Below are 21659 nucleotides of genomic sequence, written 5' to 3' on the forward strand. Positions count from 1 at the left end.
GGAATGCATTTTACTAAGAAAATAGAAGACTAGAACACACATTTCAATAGAGTTACAACGTTAAAAAGTAGGAAGAAACCCCAACCACTTCACATTTTACATACAGTTTTAGTTTCAGCTGAGCAATGACCCTCCCAGGCACAGCCAACCCCACACAGATTAGGCTGGAACTGTTCTCACAAGTGCCCCAGCAGGCTCACATTGATTTGCATAATAGTAGATATGTTTAAGATAGAAATAAATGCAGGTTATTTTGCTGTTTTGTTGACAAGGCAGCCATCTTTAGTCCTAAGAGTATTTTTATTCCCATTAGGAAGGATCTGGCTGAAGAAAGGATGAGCCGAAGCCGATGGTGGGTGGAGAGCTGATCTCACTGTGGTGCCAGCCCCGTGGGTTTGGGGAGCACCACCAGCTAGCTCGGGGCTGCTGCAGCACCAGCAGGACCTGGTGACAGAACCTCCTCCTCCAGCTGCAGCCACGGCCCCTGGTGGCAGGGTGAGTCCTGCCAAGCCCACAGAGAGCAGGAGGCACGGGGGAAGCGCTCGGAGCTGCGCTGGACCGTCCCAGGGGAGCACGCAGGGCAGGCAGGCCCACACAGTCAGTCAGATGTGCCTTCAGCAGCAGCAGCTGAGCGGCTTTGCCCAAATTCAGCTGCCAGGCCAGTGCAGCAGAGCTTTGCTCTGGGTTTCCTCCTCCTGTGCAACACCAGTCCCTGCCCGCCTCCCGCGGCTGTTACCGAACGGGCCAGCAGTGCAGAAACGACGGTGGTTATCCAGCTGGAAGCACTCGCAGTGAGACTGCAGCCCCGGCTGCTCTCACACTGATCTGAGAGCGGCAGACAGCTCTGCGGGCCGGCAGAGGGGCTCAGCTCTGCAGAGGGGCTCAGCTCTGCGGGCCGGCAGAGGGGCTCAGCTCTGCAGAGGGGCTCAGCTCTGCAGAGGGGCTCAGCTCTGCGGGATGGCAGAGGGGCTCAGCTCTGCAGAGGGGCTCAGCTCTGCGGGCCGGCAGAGGGGCTCAGCTCTGCAGAGGGGCTCAGCTCTGCAGAGGGGCTCAGCTCTGCGGGATGGCAGAGGGGCTCAGCTCTGCAGAGGGGCTCAGCTCTGCGGGCCGGCAGAGGGGCTCAGCTCTGCAGAGGGGCTCAGCTCTGCAGAGGGGCTCAGCTCTGCAGAGGGGCTCAGCTCTGCGGGCCGGCAGAGGGGCTCAGCTCTGCAGAGGGGCTCAGCTCTGCAGAGGGGCTCAGCTCTGCGGGATGGCAGAGGGGCTCAGCTCTGCAGAGGGGCTCAGCTCTGCGGGCCGGCAGAGGGGCTCAGCTCTGCAGAGGGGCTCAGCTCTGCCCCTCTGCAGCCAGTTCCAGCAAACAAAACCAGCCGGGACTGCCAGGGCCGGAGTCAGCTGAACTGAAACCTGGGTGGGAGCTGTACAATAGTGATCCCCACTCTCCCACAGGAACAGTCACCACGGAGGGCTGCTAATGAGAAACTAAAAGGTGTATCGTTCATCTTGGCAGGTACTACCAGAGGAGTGTGACAGAGTTACTTTATCCCCGTAAAACAGCGTGCTGGAAACAACAGTACGAAAGGAAGACACGCACCGACCACAGGAAACCTGTTACACACCACTCTGCAGATAAAGTGTCACTTGGTTTGAAGCTGGGAAAACGAACACAACAGATCAGGATGCATCACTGTCCACAAATGGAACTGAGAACTTGTCCCACACGTCACACTGGGGGTTTAAAATGTATCAGACACAACATTTTAATTATCTCCTTCTACATGTCATGTCGGCAGCTGGGCAGAGGCTTCAGGAACGCACAAACTCTTGCAACACCTTTGAAGGAAACCCTTTACTCTTGCCCTAAACACTCCTACAGGTTGCTGCCAAGAGGCTCAGTCCTGTTCCTGCTGATTTTAAGGAAGCAAGGATTGGACAAATCTTGGAAGACTGACCTCAGCCAAGTTCCTGATCCTCCCAGAAGGGTTCTGCATACCCCAAGGAGACGTGGAAGACAGTATTTTATAAAATCATTTGGAGGGCAAGTCACGGGGGCTGTGTGACAAGCTACAACACTGGTGGTCCTTTGGGTGACGTATTTTTTAACTTACACTATGTAACATGACAAAATGCATCCTGGTGACACCTGTTTCCCTTTGCATACTGTCTAAGAGAATTTTCTGTACAGATAAAGACCAGTAAATATTTTGAATAAACCAGCAAACAGAAAAAATCGCGTTAAGTAGAATATGAAAAAGGAAACTGGTTCCTTACTAGCCAGCAAGATTAGCAGTTGTAATTAGTTCAAGGATTAATTGTACCTGAAGGAAAACTGAACGTGAATCTATGTATCTTAAAATCCTATGTAAAAAAAAAAAAAATAATTCTGGAGAAGATGAAAGAGAGAGTGAAATTGACTTAAAACTCTGTGAGCTGACAGGTTACCTGTTGCCAACAGGAACAATGGCAAGATCCCACCATGTCCACACGGCAAGCCGCAGAGGACCCGCAGAGCCTGCAGACGGGCCCAGGGGGCTGTGCTGGCTCAGGTCTGGCCGGCACCTCCCAGCTGGGGCAGCGGACAGAGCCAGCCACACCTCCAGCACGGCCCGGGGCTGTTCCTGACGGCCCTCAGCTCTGCAGCGGGATTTCCAGGATTCCTTGTGCCTGGGGAAATCCCGCTGGCAGCCAGCTCTCAGCGGTCCTGCCGGCGCCCGGGCGGGCAAGGGCCGCTCAGAGCAGCGTCCTCCGAGCCGGGGCAGCGGCTCCCTCCGGGAGCGGGATCGCTCCTGCCAAAGCAGGGCCCTGCTGCCTCCCCGGCCACAGCTCTCCCTGGGCGCCGTCAAGGGCCGCTGGCCACGGACAACAGCTGCAATCCTTGGGAACAAAACGTGCCGGAGGGGTGGATCCTTGCTTTCTAAGGCAGAGCTAGGCAGCGGCTCCCCTGCCTCTGCGATCACTCTCGGCTGGGACATGAGATCAGCGCATTTTGGGTGTTTTTGTCACTTATCTGTCTAACTGGCTGCTGGCAGGAGGGAGGAAGTGTGTGTTCCCAGCACTGCGGAACCCAGTGATGCAGAACTCCACTGGCACAATACAACAGGCTTCAGATAGAGCTGGATTTTCAGAAGGCAAAAATAATTAATACATTGAATAAATAATTTCTTTTTCAGTGAGATCACTAATTTAAATACGATACAAACAAGGCATAGCAAAAATAGATGAAAAAAGCACTCTTTGTAAAAACATCCGATGTGTGTGTGTGTTGGTGTCTTTTGTACATTCACTTGCAAGTGCAAGCTCCTGTGCATCTCTGCACTCAGCAGTGAAGCACTTTGAGCCCCACCACACAGCACTTTACCACAGCTTGAACACCACAGTTTTTTCCCCACATCACTCTTTTCTTTTTTGTCTTTATATAATCAGTCTTCTTTGCCCACACAGGCAGCACCTCCCCAGAGTTTACTGTTCTTTGTATGAATACAATTTTAGAGCCAGAGATCAGGCTGTGGGTGCCTGAGGGGGTACTGAGACCATTTTCCCTGCTCTGTTCTGGCCTGTTCTATGGAGACTGCATTTTCCTGTGTAACTGAGGACACGAGGGCAGCGCTTGCCATGGGTAAATCCTGAGCAAGCTTTGCTTTATCTCTTTGGATGACGTCTGCCAGCGCAGTGCTGCTGGCATATCCATCTATTCATTTACTCCTGCCCTTTTCCTGCCTTGCTGCAGCAATCTGGAGCAGCCTGGTATCTCTGTTTCAGTTCTGGCACTGGCTGTTCTCGGGGCAGGGAGCACACCTGGGGCAGCCACAGGCTGTGGCCACCCCTGGCTGTCCCCGTGCAGTGACCAGGGCCCTTGGGCCTCGCTCCAAGGCAGCTGGGGGAGCGTACACGGTGCCATCTGCAGCAAACGTGCAGCACTACCCCTGGCAAGGAAAAACTCAGCTGGCACTTGTGCTGTCACACAGGGACTCTGTAAGCGCAGTAAGCTGGAGTGCCAGCACAGGGCTGTAGCACTGCACCGTCTGGGTCCAGCACTCACACGACAGGGCGTGGGCACCGAGGCCTCAGGGAACACCCAGCAGACTCCTGACAGCATTCCTGCTCCGGCCCTGCCAGCACTTGGAACCAGCACTGCCTGCGGGGTGCTGGTTCCACTGAGTCCACTTTGGAGCTTTCGAGTCAGCAGTGTCATGAAACATCTCATGCGAGTCTTTTTGTGAGAACAAGGGAGAAAACAACCTGGCTTAAATGAAACAGAATCTTGAAAAAAATTTAAAAATTAAATAAAGATCCTTTGGTACATCATTTTGCAGTCTATTGTTTAAAATCCCCTAGTAAAATCTCTAAAAAGATTTCCATAAATTACTTCAGGTCCTACCTCTACCCAATAAAATTTATTCTTTGACAGCATGGCTTTGTTTTTAAAAGCTATTAAGTGATCAGTATTATTTTCAGGCTTCCCGAGGACAATTTGAACTAGCTCACATTTTTCCTGAGAACAGATTTCACGGAGTGATGAAAACAAAGCTGCAAACTTTGCTGCAGACTCCACACATGTACATCTCGCTGCTCCTCAAGGAAACAGCAGCCAATGCCACATGGATGTCTGGACATGGGCATCTTTAAACATTAAACAAAACACAAGGCCCATCAGACTCTTCAAGTTGTCTTTAACTGCCCTTTTGTTTTTTCTACAAGTGGTCTCCCTTGATGTCACAGCTAATGCAGCGTGACAACACCAGGACAATTAGAAGACTGATTATTAAAGGCAGAAATAAATAATTCCGGAGATCAGCAGTGATGAGAGAGCTACAGTTTACCATCAAAGGCATGTAGCTAAAATGTCATTAATGGAATTCTTGGGTGTGGTGCTGGCTCTAAGCTAGAAACGCAATGTTATTGTTTAAATTAACTTTGGAGGGCTCTCTCATCCCTGTGGCAGATGCCGTCATCCGTACAGTTTATCAGGTACTTGGGAGAAACCAGGTGAAAAACAGGGCGTAAGGGTGGAAAAAACAAAAAAAAAGGCAACGAAATGAGCGCAAATAAATTAGAGGAGTCAGAGATCATGATTACAGTTGGTCTGAGGAGGGAGGGGATCCCTGCAGAGTAGCGGCGCGGCCTGAGGAGCGGGCGCGGGGCTGCGTCAGTGCACCTTGGACTCGGGCCAGTCGTACACGTCCGGCATGAAGGACTCGTACTCGTAGGTCCAGACCTTGGAGCGGATGTAGCGGCTCTTGTCGGGCGGCTCGGGGTAGTGGAAGGCCATGTTGTTGGCATACAGGAACTCCATCACCTGGGAGGGGGAACAGCACGGCTCAGAGCCCGCAGCAGCGCCCACCGCTCACCGCGCGGCACGGCCGGGAACGCACGCTGCTGAGGAGCCGCTTCTGCACCACAGAGGGCATCCTGGGCATAAAAAGGGCACTGGTGAGCAGAGAGAAAAGCTGCTGACAGGCAAAGGGGTGCCAACCCGAGAAAATGATGCTTACAGCTTCTACCTGTTAGATTAATTAAAAGATGCCTGCTTGCCTCGTGGGTAGAGCTACCCATCACACCATGCAGGGCTGTGCAGACCAAGATGAGAAGTAAATATAAACAATGTTTAGAAGCACAGCTTTTGCTTAATTCACATGGAAATCATGCAGAGTTCTTTTGTCTTCTCTCCTCTGCACCTCAGGGTCTTTATATCCCCCCACGCCTTAGCTGGGATCTCAAATCTGAATTTCAGGCATCAGAGGGGTGTAATTTTGGCCCATCGTGGCTGCCAAGCTGAAGCATCCAACAAAGGGAACATTTTTATACATTTCTCTTATTTCAGGCACAAAGAACCGGGTGCTGCCCAAGCACCTCATATTCAAGGGTCACACTCTGTGCAACTCAGCAGGTTAATGTACACATAAACCACTTTTACTGCAGTGCAATTTTATGTTTCATACTCACCTTCACAGCAATATAAATAGAAACTTCCCTGATATTGGACAGTGGAGGATAAAGTCTTCCTTGTGCAAGTTCTTCATCTGTCAACTGTTCTGCCAATGCCTGAGTGAGAGAAATAAACACTGTGACTAATAACGTGCTAGAAGACCTGAGAGAATCAAGTGGCAGTGCTCTTAGCACCAGAGTGCTCCCAAAGCACCGGAGTGACCCCAGAGCACTGAGCACTCAGGATCTCAGCAGTTCAGTCTGAGGAACTGAGAATCAGCACACTGACTGCAAGCATGTAGCAAAATGAGCTCTGGTATTTTGGAGTTGAATCCCCCACAGCCACAGAAACCCCTGGCCACAGAGCCAGCTGCAGAACCCAGGGCAGGGCAGGGCAGGGGACAGCCCTGCTGCCACAGTAACTCACACAGGGACGCGCTTCCTACTTCACCACAACTGCAATGGAACCTGATTCTTGGCACAACTTTGTTTGGTCAAAACACAATTTTCTTTTTCCCACAGTGGAGGGACAAGCCAACAGAAACCAAACAGGAAACCACTGTGCTTCACCAGGATTTGAGAAGCGTGCCCATCAAGCCATCCCTGTGGTGTCATAAGCCACAGCCTGCCCTGCTCCCAGACTTACCTTGGCAGCCTCCAGGAAAACCTTATCGCTGATGTGCCTGACGCTGCTGAGGATCACAGCCAGAGCCACGCCTGCAAGAAATCACTGCCACTCAGGGCCACTTCACTTTACATGGGCAGCACGCTGCAAGGAGCTGCCAGTCATCGTTCTGCACACACTGACAGAGCCATGGGGTGGCTTGGGTGAAAGATCATCTCATCCCACCCCCTGCCCCAGCAGGAACACCTTCCATACTCACTGCACTGCTACCACGGGTCCAGCCACGGCCACAGCAGGTGGCTCCTAGAAGGGCTGGAGCTTTGCAGCTCAGGGAGGGAAGGGCAAGGCACAGGAACATCCCCAGTGCTACTTTTCTACCCGCCTTGTGCAGATACAACTGCAAAACCATTAACTCTGAGAGTTATTAACATAACTCCAAGTGCATATTAACATCTACTTTCTCCTTTTCTCCCCAAACAAGCAGCAGAACCATAATGCAGCAGCTCCCAAATCCTTTAATACACCCATCTGTTTTCTCAGCGACATCCAGCTGGGTTTGCTCACTGTGGATGCATGTGCCCCACATCCAGCCTGGACTGACTGTCTGTCATCCAGCCACTCATTTCTCCAAGCTCTCACACGCTGGCAACACCTCTGCACGCTGCTTCACTAACTGTGCCTCGTGCAGCAAGGGAGCCCAAGGAAAACTGCAGGCAGCCCAGCCTTAGGGATTAAAGGGTGACAGTTTCATTTATTACCTGGAAAGATGTAAGCGTTGTTTCCTTGGCCTGGTTTGAAGGTCCTCCCATCCTTCAGAGTGACCAGCTCGAAGGGGCTGCCGCTGGCAAACAGACACCGGCCCTGGCGGGAGGAAGGGTGGGAGGAAGGGTCGGTGGGCAGCTGGGCAGGGACGGGCCTGGAGCCACCGAGAGCCAGGGGACACAGGGGACATGGGCACCGAGAGCCAGGGGACATGGGGGACATGGGGCACCGAGAGCCAGGGGCCATGGGGGACATGGGGCACCGAGAGCCAGGGGCCACGGGGGACATGGGGCACCGAGAGCCAGGGGGCACAGAGGACATGGGGCACTGAGAGCCAGGGGGCACAGAGGACATGGGGCACCGAGACCCAGGGGCTACAGGGGACATGGGGCACTGAGAGCCAGGGGCCATGGGGGACACAGGGCACCGAGAGCCAGGGGCTACAGGGGACATGGGGCACTGAGAGCCAGGGGCTACAGGGGACATGGGGCACTGAGAGCCAGGGGCTACAGGGGACATGGGGCACCGAGAGCCAGGGGCCAGGGGGGACATGGGGCACCAAGAGCCAGGGGCCAGGGGGGACATGGGGCAATGATCACCCTGCTCTGAGGAGGGGAGTGGGGCACTCATCGCCTGCTTGGAGGGACTGACACATGCAGCACTGCTGTGCTAACCCTTTCCAGCACCACTGCAGCACTGCTGTGCTAACCCTTTCCAACACCCTGTGCAGGATGCAGTGCTGCAGTGCTAACCCTCACCAACACCACTGCAGCACTGCTATGCTAACCCTTACCAACACCCTGTGCAGGATGCAGTGCTGCAGTGCTGACCCTCACCAACACCCGGTGCAGGATGCAGCACTGCTGTGTTAACCCTTTCGAGCACCACTGCCACAGGGACCCTGCAGACTCCTGAGTAATGGCCATTGCCAGAGCAGGCTGGAGCACAATAAAAGGTCACTTTCTTACTGGAGGGTGTGGGAGTAGAGGGAGGAACTGCTGTGTCAGACTGCTGCTGCTGAGAGCAATCAGAGCAGTGAATAATGTGGTTTGCTTATCTTCCCTTTGGAAAGGATTTCAATTTGCACTAGATATCAAAATTTATCTGAGTGTGAACCACACCCTCTAGATAAATGTCCCTTTTCTCAAGCAGTAAAGCCATTGAAAGCAAAAAAATCTTGACTTCCTTTTGAGTAACAGGTTTAGGAACGTGAGTTTAAAACCTTTAAGGCTTCCCAGGACTACTGTGTTTGAAAACAAATTACCAAAGAGGCTGAAGGCTCGGGAACTGTGTTTGGATGTCAGGACATACCCCTGACAAGAGCCTTTTTGTGGAGGGAGCAAAGCAGATGGGTGCAGGAGAGGACAGGACCAAAAGACAAAGCAAATTACAAGGCAGCAGAAGCCCTCAGAACACACAGGGGCATTGACAGCCTTTTACAGGTGCCATCTAGTAGGAAAAAAATGAGGAAGGAACGGTTAGGATGGTGTCTTGGTTTCTTTGTTGATTCTAGTGCAGCCTGAGTCACCCAGCCAGGATCAGGCTGTCCCCCAGGCCTGGGGACACACAGGGTGACAGCTCTGATCCCTAACAGCCTGACAAATTGCACTAGCTTTGTGACACAGCCAGTGAGGCTGGAGATTTCCAGAGAACCACACAATAGTCAGGGCTCTGGAGTCCATTTCCTAGGTAATTGCTGCACCTTGAAGGGAAAATAAATTTTGAAGGGCAAGCTAATGTCCAGCTGAGGAACCAAAGAGCATCGTGAAAACAGACAGCTGGGCTGCAGGAAAGTTTAAAGAGACATAAACATTGCACAAGTTATAAGTAAGGACAGGAACAAAACTACACCAGTTCATTTACTGACCAGCAGTGCCTAACTGTCCAAAAGCCCACCGGTACAAGTAACTGGGAACGTGAAGAATCATCAGCATAAGAAAAGATGGATCTAATACAGGAAAAAACCCAAAGATCTCCTCTCCACTGGGCTCAAACTTTGCAAACAGCATGGTGCTCTCCCAGCTGCTGACCCCAGGGAGCCTGTGCCCCTGGCAGGGACAGCCACGCTGAGGGCCAGCTTCTTGGGGCTCAGCACTCAGCCACGGCAAACTCAGCCTCCTGCCCTAAAACATCTCTGCAGCTGCTGATATTCCATAAGAAGGGCAAGCAAAAACTAGGCTGGTTCCCCCTCTAACTGTGCTCCTGGCCTCCTTCAGCTAGAGATGGCAGCAGTTTTTACATTTATTTATGCCAACTGAAGTCTTGCTTGCACAACTAACTCCTGTTTACCTTCTATCCAAGATACTGAAATTTATAAAGTGAAACACTGCCCAGCTCACTGCTCTGGTTAATCCAAGACATCTGAGAGCTATTAAACCACTTCAATTTAAAAGTGTGTCCAGGGCAGGGAACGGAGCTGGGGAGGGGCTGGAGCCCCAGGAGAGGCTGAGGGAGCTGGGAAGGGGCTGAGCCTGGAGCAAAGGAGGCTCAGGGGGGCCCTTGCGGCTCTGCACAGCTCCTGACAGGAGGGGACAGCCGGGGGGTCGGGCTGTGCTCCAGGGAACAGGGACAGGAGGAGAGGGAACGGCCTCAGGCTGAGCCAGGGGAGCTCAGGTTGAACAATAGGGAAAATTTCTTTACCTAAAGGTCTGTCAAACCCCGGCACTGCTGCCCAGGGCAGCGATGGAGTCCCCATCCCTGTAGGGATTTAAAAGCCACGTGCATGTGGCACACAGGGACATGGGACAGTGGTGGCCTTGGTAGGGCTGGGGAATGGTTGGACTCGATGGCCTTGGAGGGCTTTTCCAGCCCAGATGATCCTACTGATAAGAGATAAGATCCAGACTTTGTCCAGAGGCTGCAACTGCAGGGCTCCTCTGGGCTGCAGATCTCTGGAGCAGCAGTTCCTTGAGCTGACAGCCCCAGGAATGTGGGACAGAGTCCGGGTGTCAGATGGGGACAGTGCAGTGCCACCCGCACAGGGTGACACTGCCACTGCTGGGGCTGTGATGCTGAGCCCCGTGGGCAGTGCAAGAGAGGAGTTCAGTCTGCAGCAGGAGACAAGGAAAGCTCTCCACCCACCCATTTTCACACACCAGTCACTTGATTTGGGACTGTATTAAAATAAGGGAAATAGAAAAGAATGAGTGCTCTCAAGAGCTGCAGCCCTGGAGCCTGCAGGCAGGGGCTGAGGCCAGCACAGAGATCCCAGCAGCTGCAGGACAGCACCAGCAGCCAGCTCAGGGATCCCAGCAGCTGCAGGACAGCACCAGCAGCTAGCACAGGGATCCCAGCAGCTGCAGGACAGCACCAGCAGCCAGCTCAGGGATCCCAGCAGCCAGCACAGAGCCCCAGGGCCCTGCTGTGCCTGCCCCACCTCCCTGCCCTGGGCTCCCTGCAGAGGACACCAGCCTGGCACAAAAACGTGCACAGAATGACAAGAGACTGGCCAAAAGACTGGTTTCATAAAGGCAAAACCAGGGCCAGGAGGTGCTGTCAGAATAGTGGTAGGGCTACAAAGGTGAAACCAGCCAAACCCCGGTGCCAGCCCCGCAGGGTGCAGTGCCCCAGGCGAGGGCACAGACCCAGGTGTGTTTGCTCCTGGCTGACTCATTCCAGCGCCTGGTGGTGCCAGGGTGCGACACAGCTGCTGTGGCAGGGACAGGGGCCACCCCTGCCCGGGCAGCACAGGGCCCCACGGGTCACTGCTGGTGGCACCTGCAGGACTGGTGCAAGCCCAGCTCCTGCCCTGCTCCAAGGACTCTCTCAGCCATTACACTGCAAAGCTTGCACTGAGTCCCTGCTGCGAGGCCAACAGGCTCCATTAAAACACAAAATAATTAAAAAGAGTGGTGAGAAACAAGAGTTAATTGATCACAGCCACGCAACAGTACTGCTGGTCATTCTCTTAAAAAAGCAGTAACAAGATTCAGGCTCCTTTAAGCTTTGCAAAAGGCGGTCACCTACAAATCCAGACCTCTTTTCCAACCACCCCCATTTGCTTTCACCAGAAGGTGAGGAAGAGCTGCGTTCTCACACCCCTGAGCCCGGCAGTGAGAGAACAATGCGAGCCCTGGTGCTCAGGCAGTCCGGGCAGGGCAGCCCCGGGCTCACCCACCTCTGTCAGCGTGTAGGCCTCCTCTGCTGTGCACTCGGCCTTGGCCGTGGGGTTGCTCAGGGCAAATATGATGGGTCGCTCGTTGATGGAAGCCATGGTTTTGAGCACGTCCTGGGTGAAGAGACGCCCTGCCCCAGCCACTCCTGGGGGAGAGGGGAGCACACAAACCACAGTCAAGGCGGCTGCCCCAGGCAGGGACAGCCACCCCACCCCGAGCCTGAGCTCCAGGCAGCCCTCCAGCCTCCCACCAGGGCACAGCTCCTCTGGCAGCTGGAGATGGAGAGCAGGCACTGCTCCTGGCCGGCTAACACCGACAATTTCCACAGCAACATCTGCTGAGTGCGCTCCAGAAGCCTATTCCACACTATTTTTTGGTATTGATGAGTACAAAGAACACGGTCGTGCATAAGCAAGAGGGAATTCCAGGTGCTTTGGGGATGATCCATCCCGGCTGGGTGTTAGCTGTGCAATGCACACCTGACACTGGTGCTCCTGCCCACACCCAAACCCAGGGGTACAAACACACAGCTATGATGTATTTGTACAGTGCCTACAAGCTTCAGGGCACTCAGCCAAAAACCCTCTCCTTTTCCAAATAAATCACGTGCCAAGGAAACTGCAGTCACAGCAGGAAATACCTGTAATCCTATCTGCTCCCTGCAGATAGCCACAGCTCCAACTAACTACCTACAGATGTCAGTGACCTCAGAGGTGCTGGTGACCTGCAGCATGGAACTGCTGCTTCCAGCTGGGCTGCTGGCAGAGTCTGACCACAGGGAGTGACTGCAGAGGGTCAGAAAACACTCAAACAACTCCAGTTAGGGAACTCCTGTAGGAAACATGATGGCTGGGGCTGCTCTCTGTCACTAAGAACACAGGGCTCAGAAGGAGCACCACAGCTCCGTGTACTTTCAAGCAGAAAACTGACCTCACATTTCCGTCTTATTTACATCAGCAGATGGCTGTCACCAAGCTCCCCAGAGCCCTGACAGCAAATTAAAGGCAGTAAGAAGCCAGATTACAGAAAAATAAGCTCCCTCACCGATGATAGCTGAAGGCCGAAGTTCATCCACTGCCTCCACAAATGTCTTTGGTATGTACTCTGGAGCCTTGTGTGCAAACGGCTCCTGGTGGGAATCCACCCTCTGCTCCCGGCCCTGCAGGAAAAGCATTGGTGCCTCCTGTGAGGGGAGGGCAAGGCAGTGCTCACCTGTGCTGGGGGATTCCCAGGTGTGCTGCAGCCCTACCTGGACCAGCAGGCCATGCTTGTCAAACATCCACACTCTCTGGGCGGCCTCCTCCTGGGAAACACCGCTTTCCATCATGGCCATGACAATGAGGTTGGCGATTCCCAGGGCGGCCTGGCGGGCGAAAGGACTCACAGGTTTGTGACAGGGCACAGACCCCAGACCTGCCACCAGACCCCACAGAACCCCTCCGAGAGCCTGCTGAGACACAGGCAGTGTTTCCCTGTGTGGGGCAGCTCCCTGGGACGGCAGTGGCACAGCTGCAGCAGGACAGCAGCGGCAGCTCTCCCAGGGGCTGTGCGCTGTGCAGGGACAGAATGACAGCCCTCCTGCCACCAAACCAACCCGGGCTGTGTGCCCCGTGCTCCCAGCCTGGCTCCTGCCCCAGGCAGGGCTGGCAGAGGGCAGCAGGAGGCTGTGCTGGCCGCTGTCCCCTCCCTGGCAGGAGAAATGAGGCAGAGCAGGGCTCGGTGCAGCACCAGCCAATTACTGCCACCAGCGCCTTTCCCCAGATGGAGAACTTCTCAGATAATTAAGTCGTTTTGTCAGCACCACAGGAGCAATTGTGCTGATGCACCCAGAAGCACAGGGCTGCTCGTGGCACTGCAGCAGCAGTAACTGGTGCCTGCTGCAAACTGAATCAAACACCTTGCTGAGAAGAACTCCCTGTACTTCCCTCCGGGGCTATAAAAATCAACAAAATGGTCTCACTGCACCATGATTTTATGGTGAATTTCCCTTCAAATACACACAAGTCCCTGGTGCTTTCTTCAAGGCCGTGCAGGGAAATGAAGAATGTGAGTCCCTGCAAATATTAAACACCTTTCACACAGTCCTGTCAAGACAGAGTCCCTTCTGCTAATGCATTTCAGCTGGCCTTACATGAAAAGTTCTGCAACGGAGTTCAGAGAAGGCAAACCTCCACAAGGAGAAAATACACATTTTAAATATCTCTTGCTGCTCTGGGCCCTTAAGAGGACTCACCTCCCCAGCTCCAAGGAACAGCACTCTCTGGTCTGTGAGTGGTTTCCCAGTGGCTTTCTGGGCTGCCAGCAGTCCTGCCAAGGCCACCGAGGCTGTCCCTGCGAGAGCAGAGCAAATCTGAGGGCAGCTGAACAGGTCTACACGGCAGGCTGTGGCTTTGGGAAGAGCTCCTGCAGTGATATTCAGGAACACAAGCAAAGGGTGTACCTTGGATGTCGTCATTGAAGGTACAGTACTTCTCTCTGTACTTCCTCAGGAACCGGAAAGCATTGTGGTTTCCAAAGTCCTCAAACTGGATGAGCGTGTTCTGGCCATACCTACAGGAGAGGGCAAACACCCCCATCACTGGCCAGAGGCAGAGGAGAGCAGCAGAGCCTGCACCTCATCCCTTATCTGTGGCAGCAGGCTGTCCTCAGGCAGAGCCCAGCAGCCCCGTCTCTGCTCTGCGCCTCGCTGCAGATAAGGACAGGCAGCGTGCTCTGGGTCACCGAGGGGGGCACTCCAGGGACAGACAGGAGGGACAGACACACAGCGTGTCCCAGCTCCTGGCCTTGCCTCACCCTCTCCAAGGACAGCGTGTGAGGGGTGCTGTGTGCCCTACCTGTCGGTGATGGCTTCCATGAACTCATCGATCAGGTCATCGTAGACCTGCGAGCGATCCCTCTTCTGGTAGAGCCCCATGTAGAAGGGATCCTTCAGCAGTGTCTGCGGGGGAACAGACAGGCAGAGCTGCAGGCTGAACCCCTTCCCAGGCACACCCAGGCACACTGCCCCAGGGCTGCACCAGGGCTGCTCTGTCATTTCAGCTGGCGCTCGGGGCTGGTGATGGCTGCTTTTGAAACTGAACAAATCAATACTGTGAACAATAAACTGCTTTAATAAATCTAATTCCCATCTCCAGCTTCTTAGAAATCAGGTCAAAATGGACTGCCTATTTTGCAGCGTTCCAGCATTCAATTACTTCCAGATGCACCCTTTCATGGACAAATCAATGAGCACCTTTAAATCCCTATATAGTGAATTCCAAACCTTTAACCCTTTGCATAAAATATTAGGATTTATCTTAAATAACAGTGCTCAAAAAAGCCCCTAGAAACCCTAGAATCCTAGAACTCCCTTTTCTAGGAACTCTTCCACTGCACCCTTTTCTCCAGGCAGGTTGGGGGTGTGTTTGCCTCTCCTGGGGTTCTTCTCACTTTTTGGGGTAATTCCTTTTGACCGCAGCTTGCCCACATTGCCCAGTTATAGTATGGAATGTTTTTTAAAAAAACCCCCATTTTTATGGGGTAACTCACGGTGTTATCAGTCCCAACGTCGATGCACACAGGCAGGCATTTATCTGGATGTATCCCTGCACAGGCTGTGTACAAACACAGCTTTCCCACTGGAATTCCCATCCCGTACACCCCCAGGTCTCCAAGACCCAATATTCTTTCTCCATCAGTGACCACAACAGCCTGATGAAAAAAAAACCAGAAGAGTGACAGGTCAAGTCATACACAATCACTGAAATTTATAAAGATTAGATCAATAGCAGTTGTGTTTTTTTCCCAGGCAAAAATTGAGGTATGTTTGCACAGTCAAATGAAGAACAGATCATGAGGAATATTTTCCTCAAACCATAAACCTCACATTTAGGATGAAACATTGATCTTTAAGATGTGCATTACCTTAATGAGCTGCATTCTGCCAGCAGCACTAAAGAGCCAAAAACGCATTACTTAATATTTATGCCTCCATCAAATACTAATAAATCTTAAAAGATTCAGCTGAGATGGAATAACAACTAGAAACTAAATCACACTGTGACCGTACCTTAACGTCATTCTCTGGCCAGTTGTTCACAATTGACCTTATGTGGCCTCTGTCTGAGATGGAAATAAATAATCCCCTGAAAGGAAAAAAAAACCAAATCACAAACCAGAAATATTTTCTGGGTGACAATTAGAAATCTCATCTTGCTTCTGTGAAACTAAATGCCAAACAGGACAATTTAAAATTCAAAGTTTTACAGCTGCTGACATAAATTGCTCAAAGAACAATATCGGTTCCTGCCTGGGGCAGGGACCTGAGGAACCACCTGAGCCAGCCCTCCTGTGCAGGGTGACACAGTGGTGATGGCTCTGGGGAACCACCTGAGCCAGCCCTCCTGTGCAGGGTGACACAGTGGTGATGGCTCTGAGGAACCACCTGAGCCAGCCCTCCTGTGCAGGGTGACAGTGATGGGCCTGAGGAACCACCTGAGCCAGCCCTCCTGTGCAGGGTGACACAGTGGTGATGGCTCTGGGGAACCACCTGAGCCAGCCCTCCTGTGCAGGGTGACACAGGGATGGGCCTGAGGAACCACCTGAGCCAGCCCTCCTGTGCAGGGTGACACTGATGGCTCTGGGGAACCACCTGAGCCAGCCCTCCTGTGCAGGGTGACAGTGATGGGCCTGAGGAACCACCTGAGCCAGCCCTCCTGTGCAGGGTGACACAGTGGTGATGGCTCTGGGGAACCACCTGAGCCAGCCCTCCTGTGCAGGGTGACACAGTGATGGCTCTGGGGAACCACCTGAGCCAGCCCTCCTGTGCAGGGTGACACTGATGGCTCTGGGGAACCACCTGAGCCAGCCCTCCTGTGCAGGGTGACACTGATGGCTCTGGGGAACCACCTGAGCCAGCCCTCCTGTGCAGGGTGACACAGTGGTGATGGGCCTGAGGAACCACCTGAGCCAGCCCTCCTGTGCAGGGTGACAGTGATGGGCCTGAGGAACCACCTGAGCCAGCCCTCCTGTGCAGGGTGACACAGTGGTGATGGCTCTGAGGAACCACCTGAGCCAGCCCTCCTGTGCAGGGTGACACAGTGGTGATGGCTCTGGGGAACCACCTGAGCCAGCCCTCCTGTGCAGGGTGACACTGATGGCTCTGAGGAACCACCTGAGCCAGCCCTCCTGTGCAGGGTGACACTGATGGCTCTGAGGAACCACCTGAGCCAGCCCTCCTGTGCAGGGTGACACAGGGATGGGCCTGAGGAACCACCTGAGCCAGCCCTCCTGTGCAGGGTGACACAGTGATGGCTCTGGGGAACCACCTGAGCCAGCCCTCCTGTGCAGGGTGACACTGATGGCTCTGGGGAACCACCTGAGCCAGCCCTCCTGTGCAGGGTGACAGTGATGGGCCTGAGGAACCACCTGAGCCAGCCCTCCTGTGCAGGGTGACAGTGATGGCTCTGAGGAACCACCTGAGCCAGCCCTCCTGTGCAGGGTGACAGTGATGATGGCTCTGGGGAACCACCTGAGCCAGCCCTCCTGTGCAGGGTGACAGTGATGGGCCTGAGGAACCACCTGAGCCAGCCCTCCTGTGCAGGGTGACAGTGATGGCTCTGGGGAACCACCTGAGCCAGCCCTCCTGTGCAGGGTGACACAGGGATGGCTCTGGGGAACCACCTGAGCCAGCCCTCCTGTGCAGGGTGACACTGATGGCTCTGGGGAACCACCTGAGCCAGCCCTCCTGTGCAGGGTGACAGTGATGGCTCTGGGGAACCACCTGAGCCAGCCCTCCTGTACAAGGACCCAAGGACCCCACCGGAATCACCCCTCTGTGCAGGGGTGAGGGTGATGTCCATAAATCCCTTTCAATCTACACTCCCTTCCAGATGCCCTGTTCTGACACAGATCCTCAGAGCCACAGAAGGGACTCTGATAGCTGGGGAAATCCTCCCCGGAATTACAGAGCTGTGTGGCATCTAGGAAGAGCTGGAAATGGGGATGTAGCCCTGCACTTGGGGTGTTTATGTGAGCCATCTCCACGTCTGCTTCCAAACGTCTTGTTTCTCAATATACACTGTGTCCTGAGATTTATTTTAACAAACTTTCCCTGCCCTGATGTGGCACAAGGCTCGTGTGGCTGCAGCAGATGAGAATGACACAAACCATTTCCAACTCTCAGGTGAGAAGGCAGAGGAGAGGACAATAAGAGCAGCCCTTACTTTGGTCTCCTGAAGATGTGTCCGTACTGGGAGCAGGCCAGGCCCACGGTTGGAGTGTACACAATGGGCATGAGCCGCTCAATATCGTCCTGCAGCACCCTGTAGAACAGCTTCTCATTTCTCTCCTGGATGCCCATGATGTAGATGTACCTGTAATGAACCAGCACAAGGAAAAACACCCCTTGCTGTCTCCCACTCCTGGTGCTCCCTTGGGAAAGCCCCCTCCCCTCAAGCCAGGCTGGGAGCACCAAAGGGAAGCTGGGGCAGAGAGCAGCAGCGAGACGGAAATGCAGGATGGACACACTGTGTGCTGACAAGGTAATAATGACAAATGTGACTCAAGACAGCCCAGGTATTTACTCCAGGGAGTCCTGGTGCCCTTGTAAACAAAATTTCAGTGAAATAATTTTCCATCCAGAAGATGTGCCTTGTGAATCCCAGCACCAACACACACGAGCAGCAGCCTGAGCCCTACCAGAAGGCTCATTCTGAAGGACGTACGTGGGTGCGTACATTAAATCTGAATTTCTGCAAATTTACCCACCCATCTGCTGGGTATCAACCCATTCCCTGTCCTGCTGACATAAAGATAATGAATTAGCAATCTGCCTCAGGCTACAGCAGCTCGGCACTCAGCCAGTACACATGACACGACAGGACTGTTTTGGACCAGCAAGTGATGTGGTGTGGATTTAAGAGCCATCCTTCAGCTCTGATCAGAACAAAGGAGCTTTGATGTGGTCCAGAGAGCCCCATCTCAGTTCTCCGCCTGCCTGTGGGAGCCTGTGTATTTTCACAGGCAGAGATAGACAAAGATTATGTGAGAACAATAATGGGATGCTGAAAACATGGCATCCTAAAAATAAAACACAGCAAAATCCTTTGCAGTTCACCAAATCAGTGTGATAAGTAATAAAAGATAGAAAAAAATAGACATTATGAGACTGAGCATTCTACTCCGGTAGTTCCCTTTTAGCAGTAACTACTGTATATGTTAAACACTGGTTTTGGTATCTCAAACGCCCAGTTTACCTTCATTATCACACATTTTCATAGACTGGGCTGAATGCCACCTGCTGTGCTCTAACAGCCTGCCACTCCATCTCACATACCACAGAAATACGTGCGACAGGTTGCAGGCAGGTTTGCAGCTTTGTTACTGATTTTCACACACTCTCTTTGGCTGTTTTATGAACATGGAATATTTAAAAAAAAAAAAAAAAAAGCTTCCCAACCTCATTTAACCGCAGGATGAAAGCAGTTCTCTGTGCCAAAGCGAAAACAACCCCCAGGAACTGAGTAACCCAGCGGAGGCACGTAAACTTTGGTTATCCCCAGACAGCACTTTGACATTTCCATCCCATTTCCAGCCCCAATATTCCCGCTCACTCGCACCACAGGACAAGGCTGGAGCAGCGCTTACTTCTCCAAGGGGTCAGTCATTTTTGCCAAATTCTTGTGGAAGCGTAAGGCTTGGATGTCCTGTGTCTCTATTTTGGGAGGTAGGAGTCCCTGCAGCCCCAGCATCTGTCGCTCGTGTAAGGTGAAGGCCATGCCCTGAAAACGAGAGGTGACAGCAATGATCAGTCCGTGCCCCAGAACGCCCTTCTGCAGGAGCTCTGCCGCTGCACCCTCTGCTCCAGGCAGGCCCGGGTGTGTCTGCCTCTCCTGGGGGCATTCCTCTCCACCGCAGCTTGCCCACATTGCCCAGACCTTGCCAGATTGCCTTCTCCTCTGTGGAGCTGGAGAGCAGCAAAGAGGTGCTGCTGCAAACGGGTTAAAAGTGAAATAACAGCTGCTTTTGCAATTGTGCAACTGCCACCCAGGCTGCTCCCCACAGTCACAGACAGGCACTGTAGCTCAGATTTTTATCTGAATTGCTCCATTTGCTGCTTTTTTCAGTAATAGAGCCTGATGCTCAAGTTACTGAATTGCCCTAATGCTTCTATTAAGATCACAGTCCAACCCAAATACTTCATTTTCACATAGGGATGGATCTAATAAATTTGTCTACAACCAAAATGCCTCACTGGTACCAAATTAGAAGAGTTCAACTGCAAAAACTTCCATCTCTTCTCCATTTGGAAGAAGGAGAGTGGACAGAGCTTAAATTTATTGCTATTTAAATACTGATTTGAACCGTTTCTCAACCTTCAGATTCTTACTGACAAGTTTAAAATAAAAAAAAAAAGCTTTCTAAGGTTTGCCTTATGCCTTGTAATTACACTCCAAATTCCTCCTGCCATCAGAAAGGTCAGAGAATCAGATGATCCTTGTGGAAGGGACCCACAAAGATCATCTGTGTTCGACTCCTCAACTGACAAGAAATAAAAATCAGTACTTTTCCACTTGACAGCAAAGGCCTCAACTCAGATTAGAATACAAGTATTTTCACCTCTGCTTATGTGAGAGCAGACTCTTCACAGCTATCTGTAGAACACATACCCATCAACAAAAATGTCTAAAGAGAGCCCAGTTGTAGTGTAATTCATCATACCTGAATGGTTTCTAAAAAATACTCCTTAGAGAAAAAATCCCATTGTTAAAATAATTACCATTTTTACATTATGTTTCTCTTTCCTTTTAGGTCATATTTAATATCAGCTGTTTTGACTACATTGACTAAAGCAGTCCACCTGCTTTCCTGTACTGATTCTACACTATGCTCTACAGTAGTAAAATACCTGAAGAACTAGACAGCAAGAACAAAACAACAACCCAAACCCAAAAACTTCACTGTTTTGCCCTCCTGCAGGAAACTCCAAGTATTTAACTGTGGGAACTCGGTGCACAGCCCGAGCCTGGACATTTAACCCTAAAATGAATCTGTTTTTCTCTGTATTTATCTTCATGTCTGCCAACCTTTCATGTAATAGATTTGGCACTAAGTACTGATTTCAATTTAACCTTTTACTAGTGGGACAGTAGAGCTTTTCTACAAGTCATCAGGAGTCATTTGCAAAGCACTGTTTTCTTTCCCAGTCTAACTGCTATTCTCCAGTATTCTTCCAATACTAAATATAAATAAATTTCAGATGATAGTTCATTCTTTAAGTTTTTAACATTGCTGTTGTTTTTTTTATTTCTAATTTTGATTTTCTTTTTTTTTTTGGTGGGGTGCAACAGTCACTTCAGCTACTTTAGTGAATTTTGTTCCAAACACCGATCTGAATAACCCAACATTTCCACAAAGAACACAACCATGTAAACAGAGAGAAACTGACATGAGAGAAGAACCCACAGAAACACGCTCTGGGTGCCACAGAGGTTTTTCCTGTGTTGCAAAGGATTAGTTCTACTTCTGCATACTTCACAAGAAATATTATTAATTCCCTGCCAGCAGAAATGCAAGCTCCACACAAACTCGTCTCAGCTATCTTCCCTTTTCCTCAACAGCCCGGCTTGCTGCCATCAGCAGTTTATACCTTTAAATGCAGTTAAATCCTTCCAAAAGGAAGGATTACAGCCCTTTCCCACACAAACTGCTTGCAGCGTGAGAGGCTCAGGCCCCAAGGCCGAGCACAGCTGGCAAACATTTGTAGTATGCTGACCGCTACTCCAGACACCACAGAAACAAAAACGGTGCCAAAATATTTGCAGTGCTTAGAGGAAGAAGAAGAGGAAGGGAAGAAGAAGTTCAGTCTCTGCTCAGCAAGGCCACTGGAGTTTACAGCCTGGGGAAGGCCAGGGTCCTCCCAGGGGTACCCCTGACATTTTACTGTGACCCGAGAGAAACACCTCACTACCAAAACCTACATCCTCCCCTCCAGAAAGCCTTGGGTCCTCTAAAAACCACGACTACCAAATTTCTAATCTCCACTATCAGTGTGACACCAGAACCTGGCTTTTCCCAACCCCCTGTAGAGTGTCCTTATAACACCTGGGCCCCCAGTAATGCCCAGGAGCCCTGAGCTTAGTTCCAAGCAGAACAGAGACCCATCTTTATTCAGTTTATTCACACTCTTTCCTGTCTGTAGGGAATCTAGCTGATCAGCGTCTCTGGAGTTACAATAGCATGAAACAGGATGAATT

The 21659-nt window shown here is 52.0% G+C and overlaps 1 protein-coding gene across 1 annotated transcript in view; it reads right to left on the reverse strand.

The window, feature by feature from the left end:
- Positions 1-21659, reverse strand: part of ME2 (malic enzyme 2) — a 34849-nt gene continuing 13190 nt past the window's right edge. Inside the window, exons 3-16 of the mRNA XM_084224657.1 lie at positions 19051-19184; positions 17628-17777; positions 15473-15548; positions 14953-15114; positions 14259-14362; positions 13865-13974; positions 13658-13755; positions 12674-12787; positions 12469-12583; positions 11427-11569; positions 7306-7408; positions 6569-6639; positions 5941-6039; positions 1-5293 (exon numbers count right to left, since the gene is read on the reverse strand). Of these exons, the coding sequence (XP_084080783.1) occupies positions 5144-5293; positions 5941-6039; positions 6569-6639; positions 7306-7408; positions 11427-11569; positions 12469-12583; positions 12674-12787; positions 13658-13755; positions 13865-13974; positions 14259-14362; positions 14953-15114; positions 15473-15548; positions 17628-17777; positions 19051-19184 (1629 nt within the window). The 3' untranslated portion in view covers positions 1-5143. The remainder of the gene's footprint in view (positions 5294-5940; positions 6040-6568; positions 6640-7305; positions 7409-11426; positions 11570-12468; positions 12584-12673; positions 12788-13657; positions 13756-13864; positions 13975-14258; positions 14363-14952; positions 15115-15472; positions 15549-17627; positions 17778-19050; positions 19185-21659) is intronic.

The sequence above is a fragment of the Fringilla coelebs genome, assembly GCF_963513975.1.
Source record: "Fringilla coelebs genome assembly, chromosome: Z".
In the NCBI taxonomy this organism is placed as follows: Eukaryota; Metazoa; Chordata; class Aves; order Passeriformes; family Fringillidae; genus Fringilla; species Fringilla coelebs.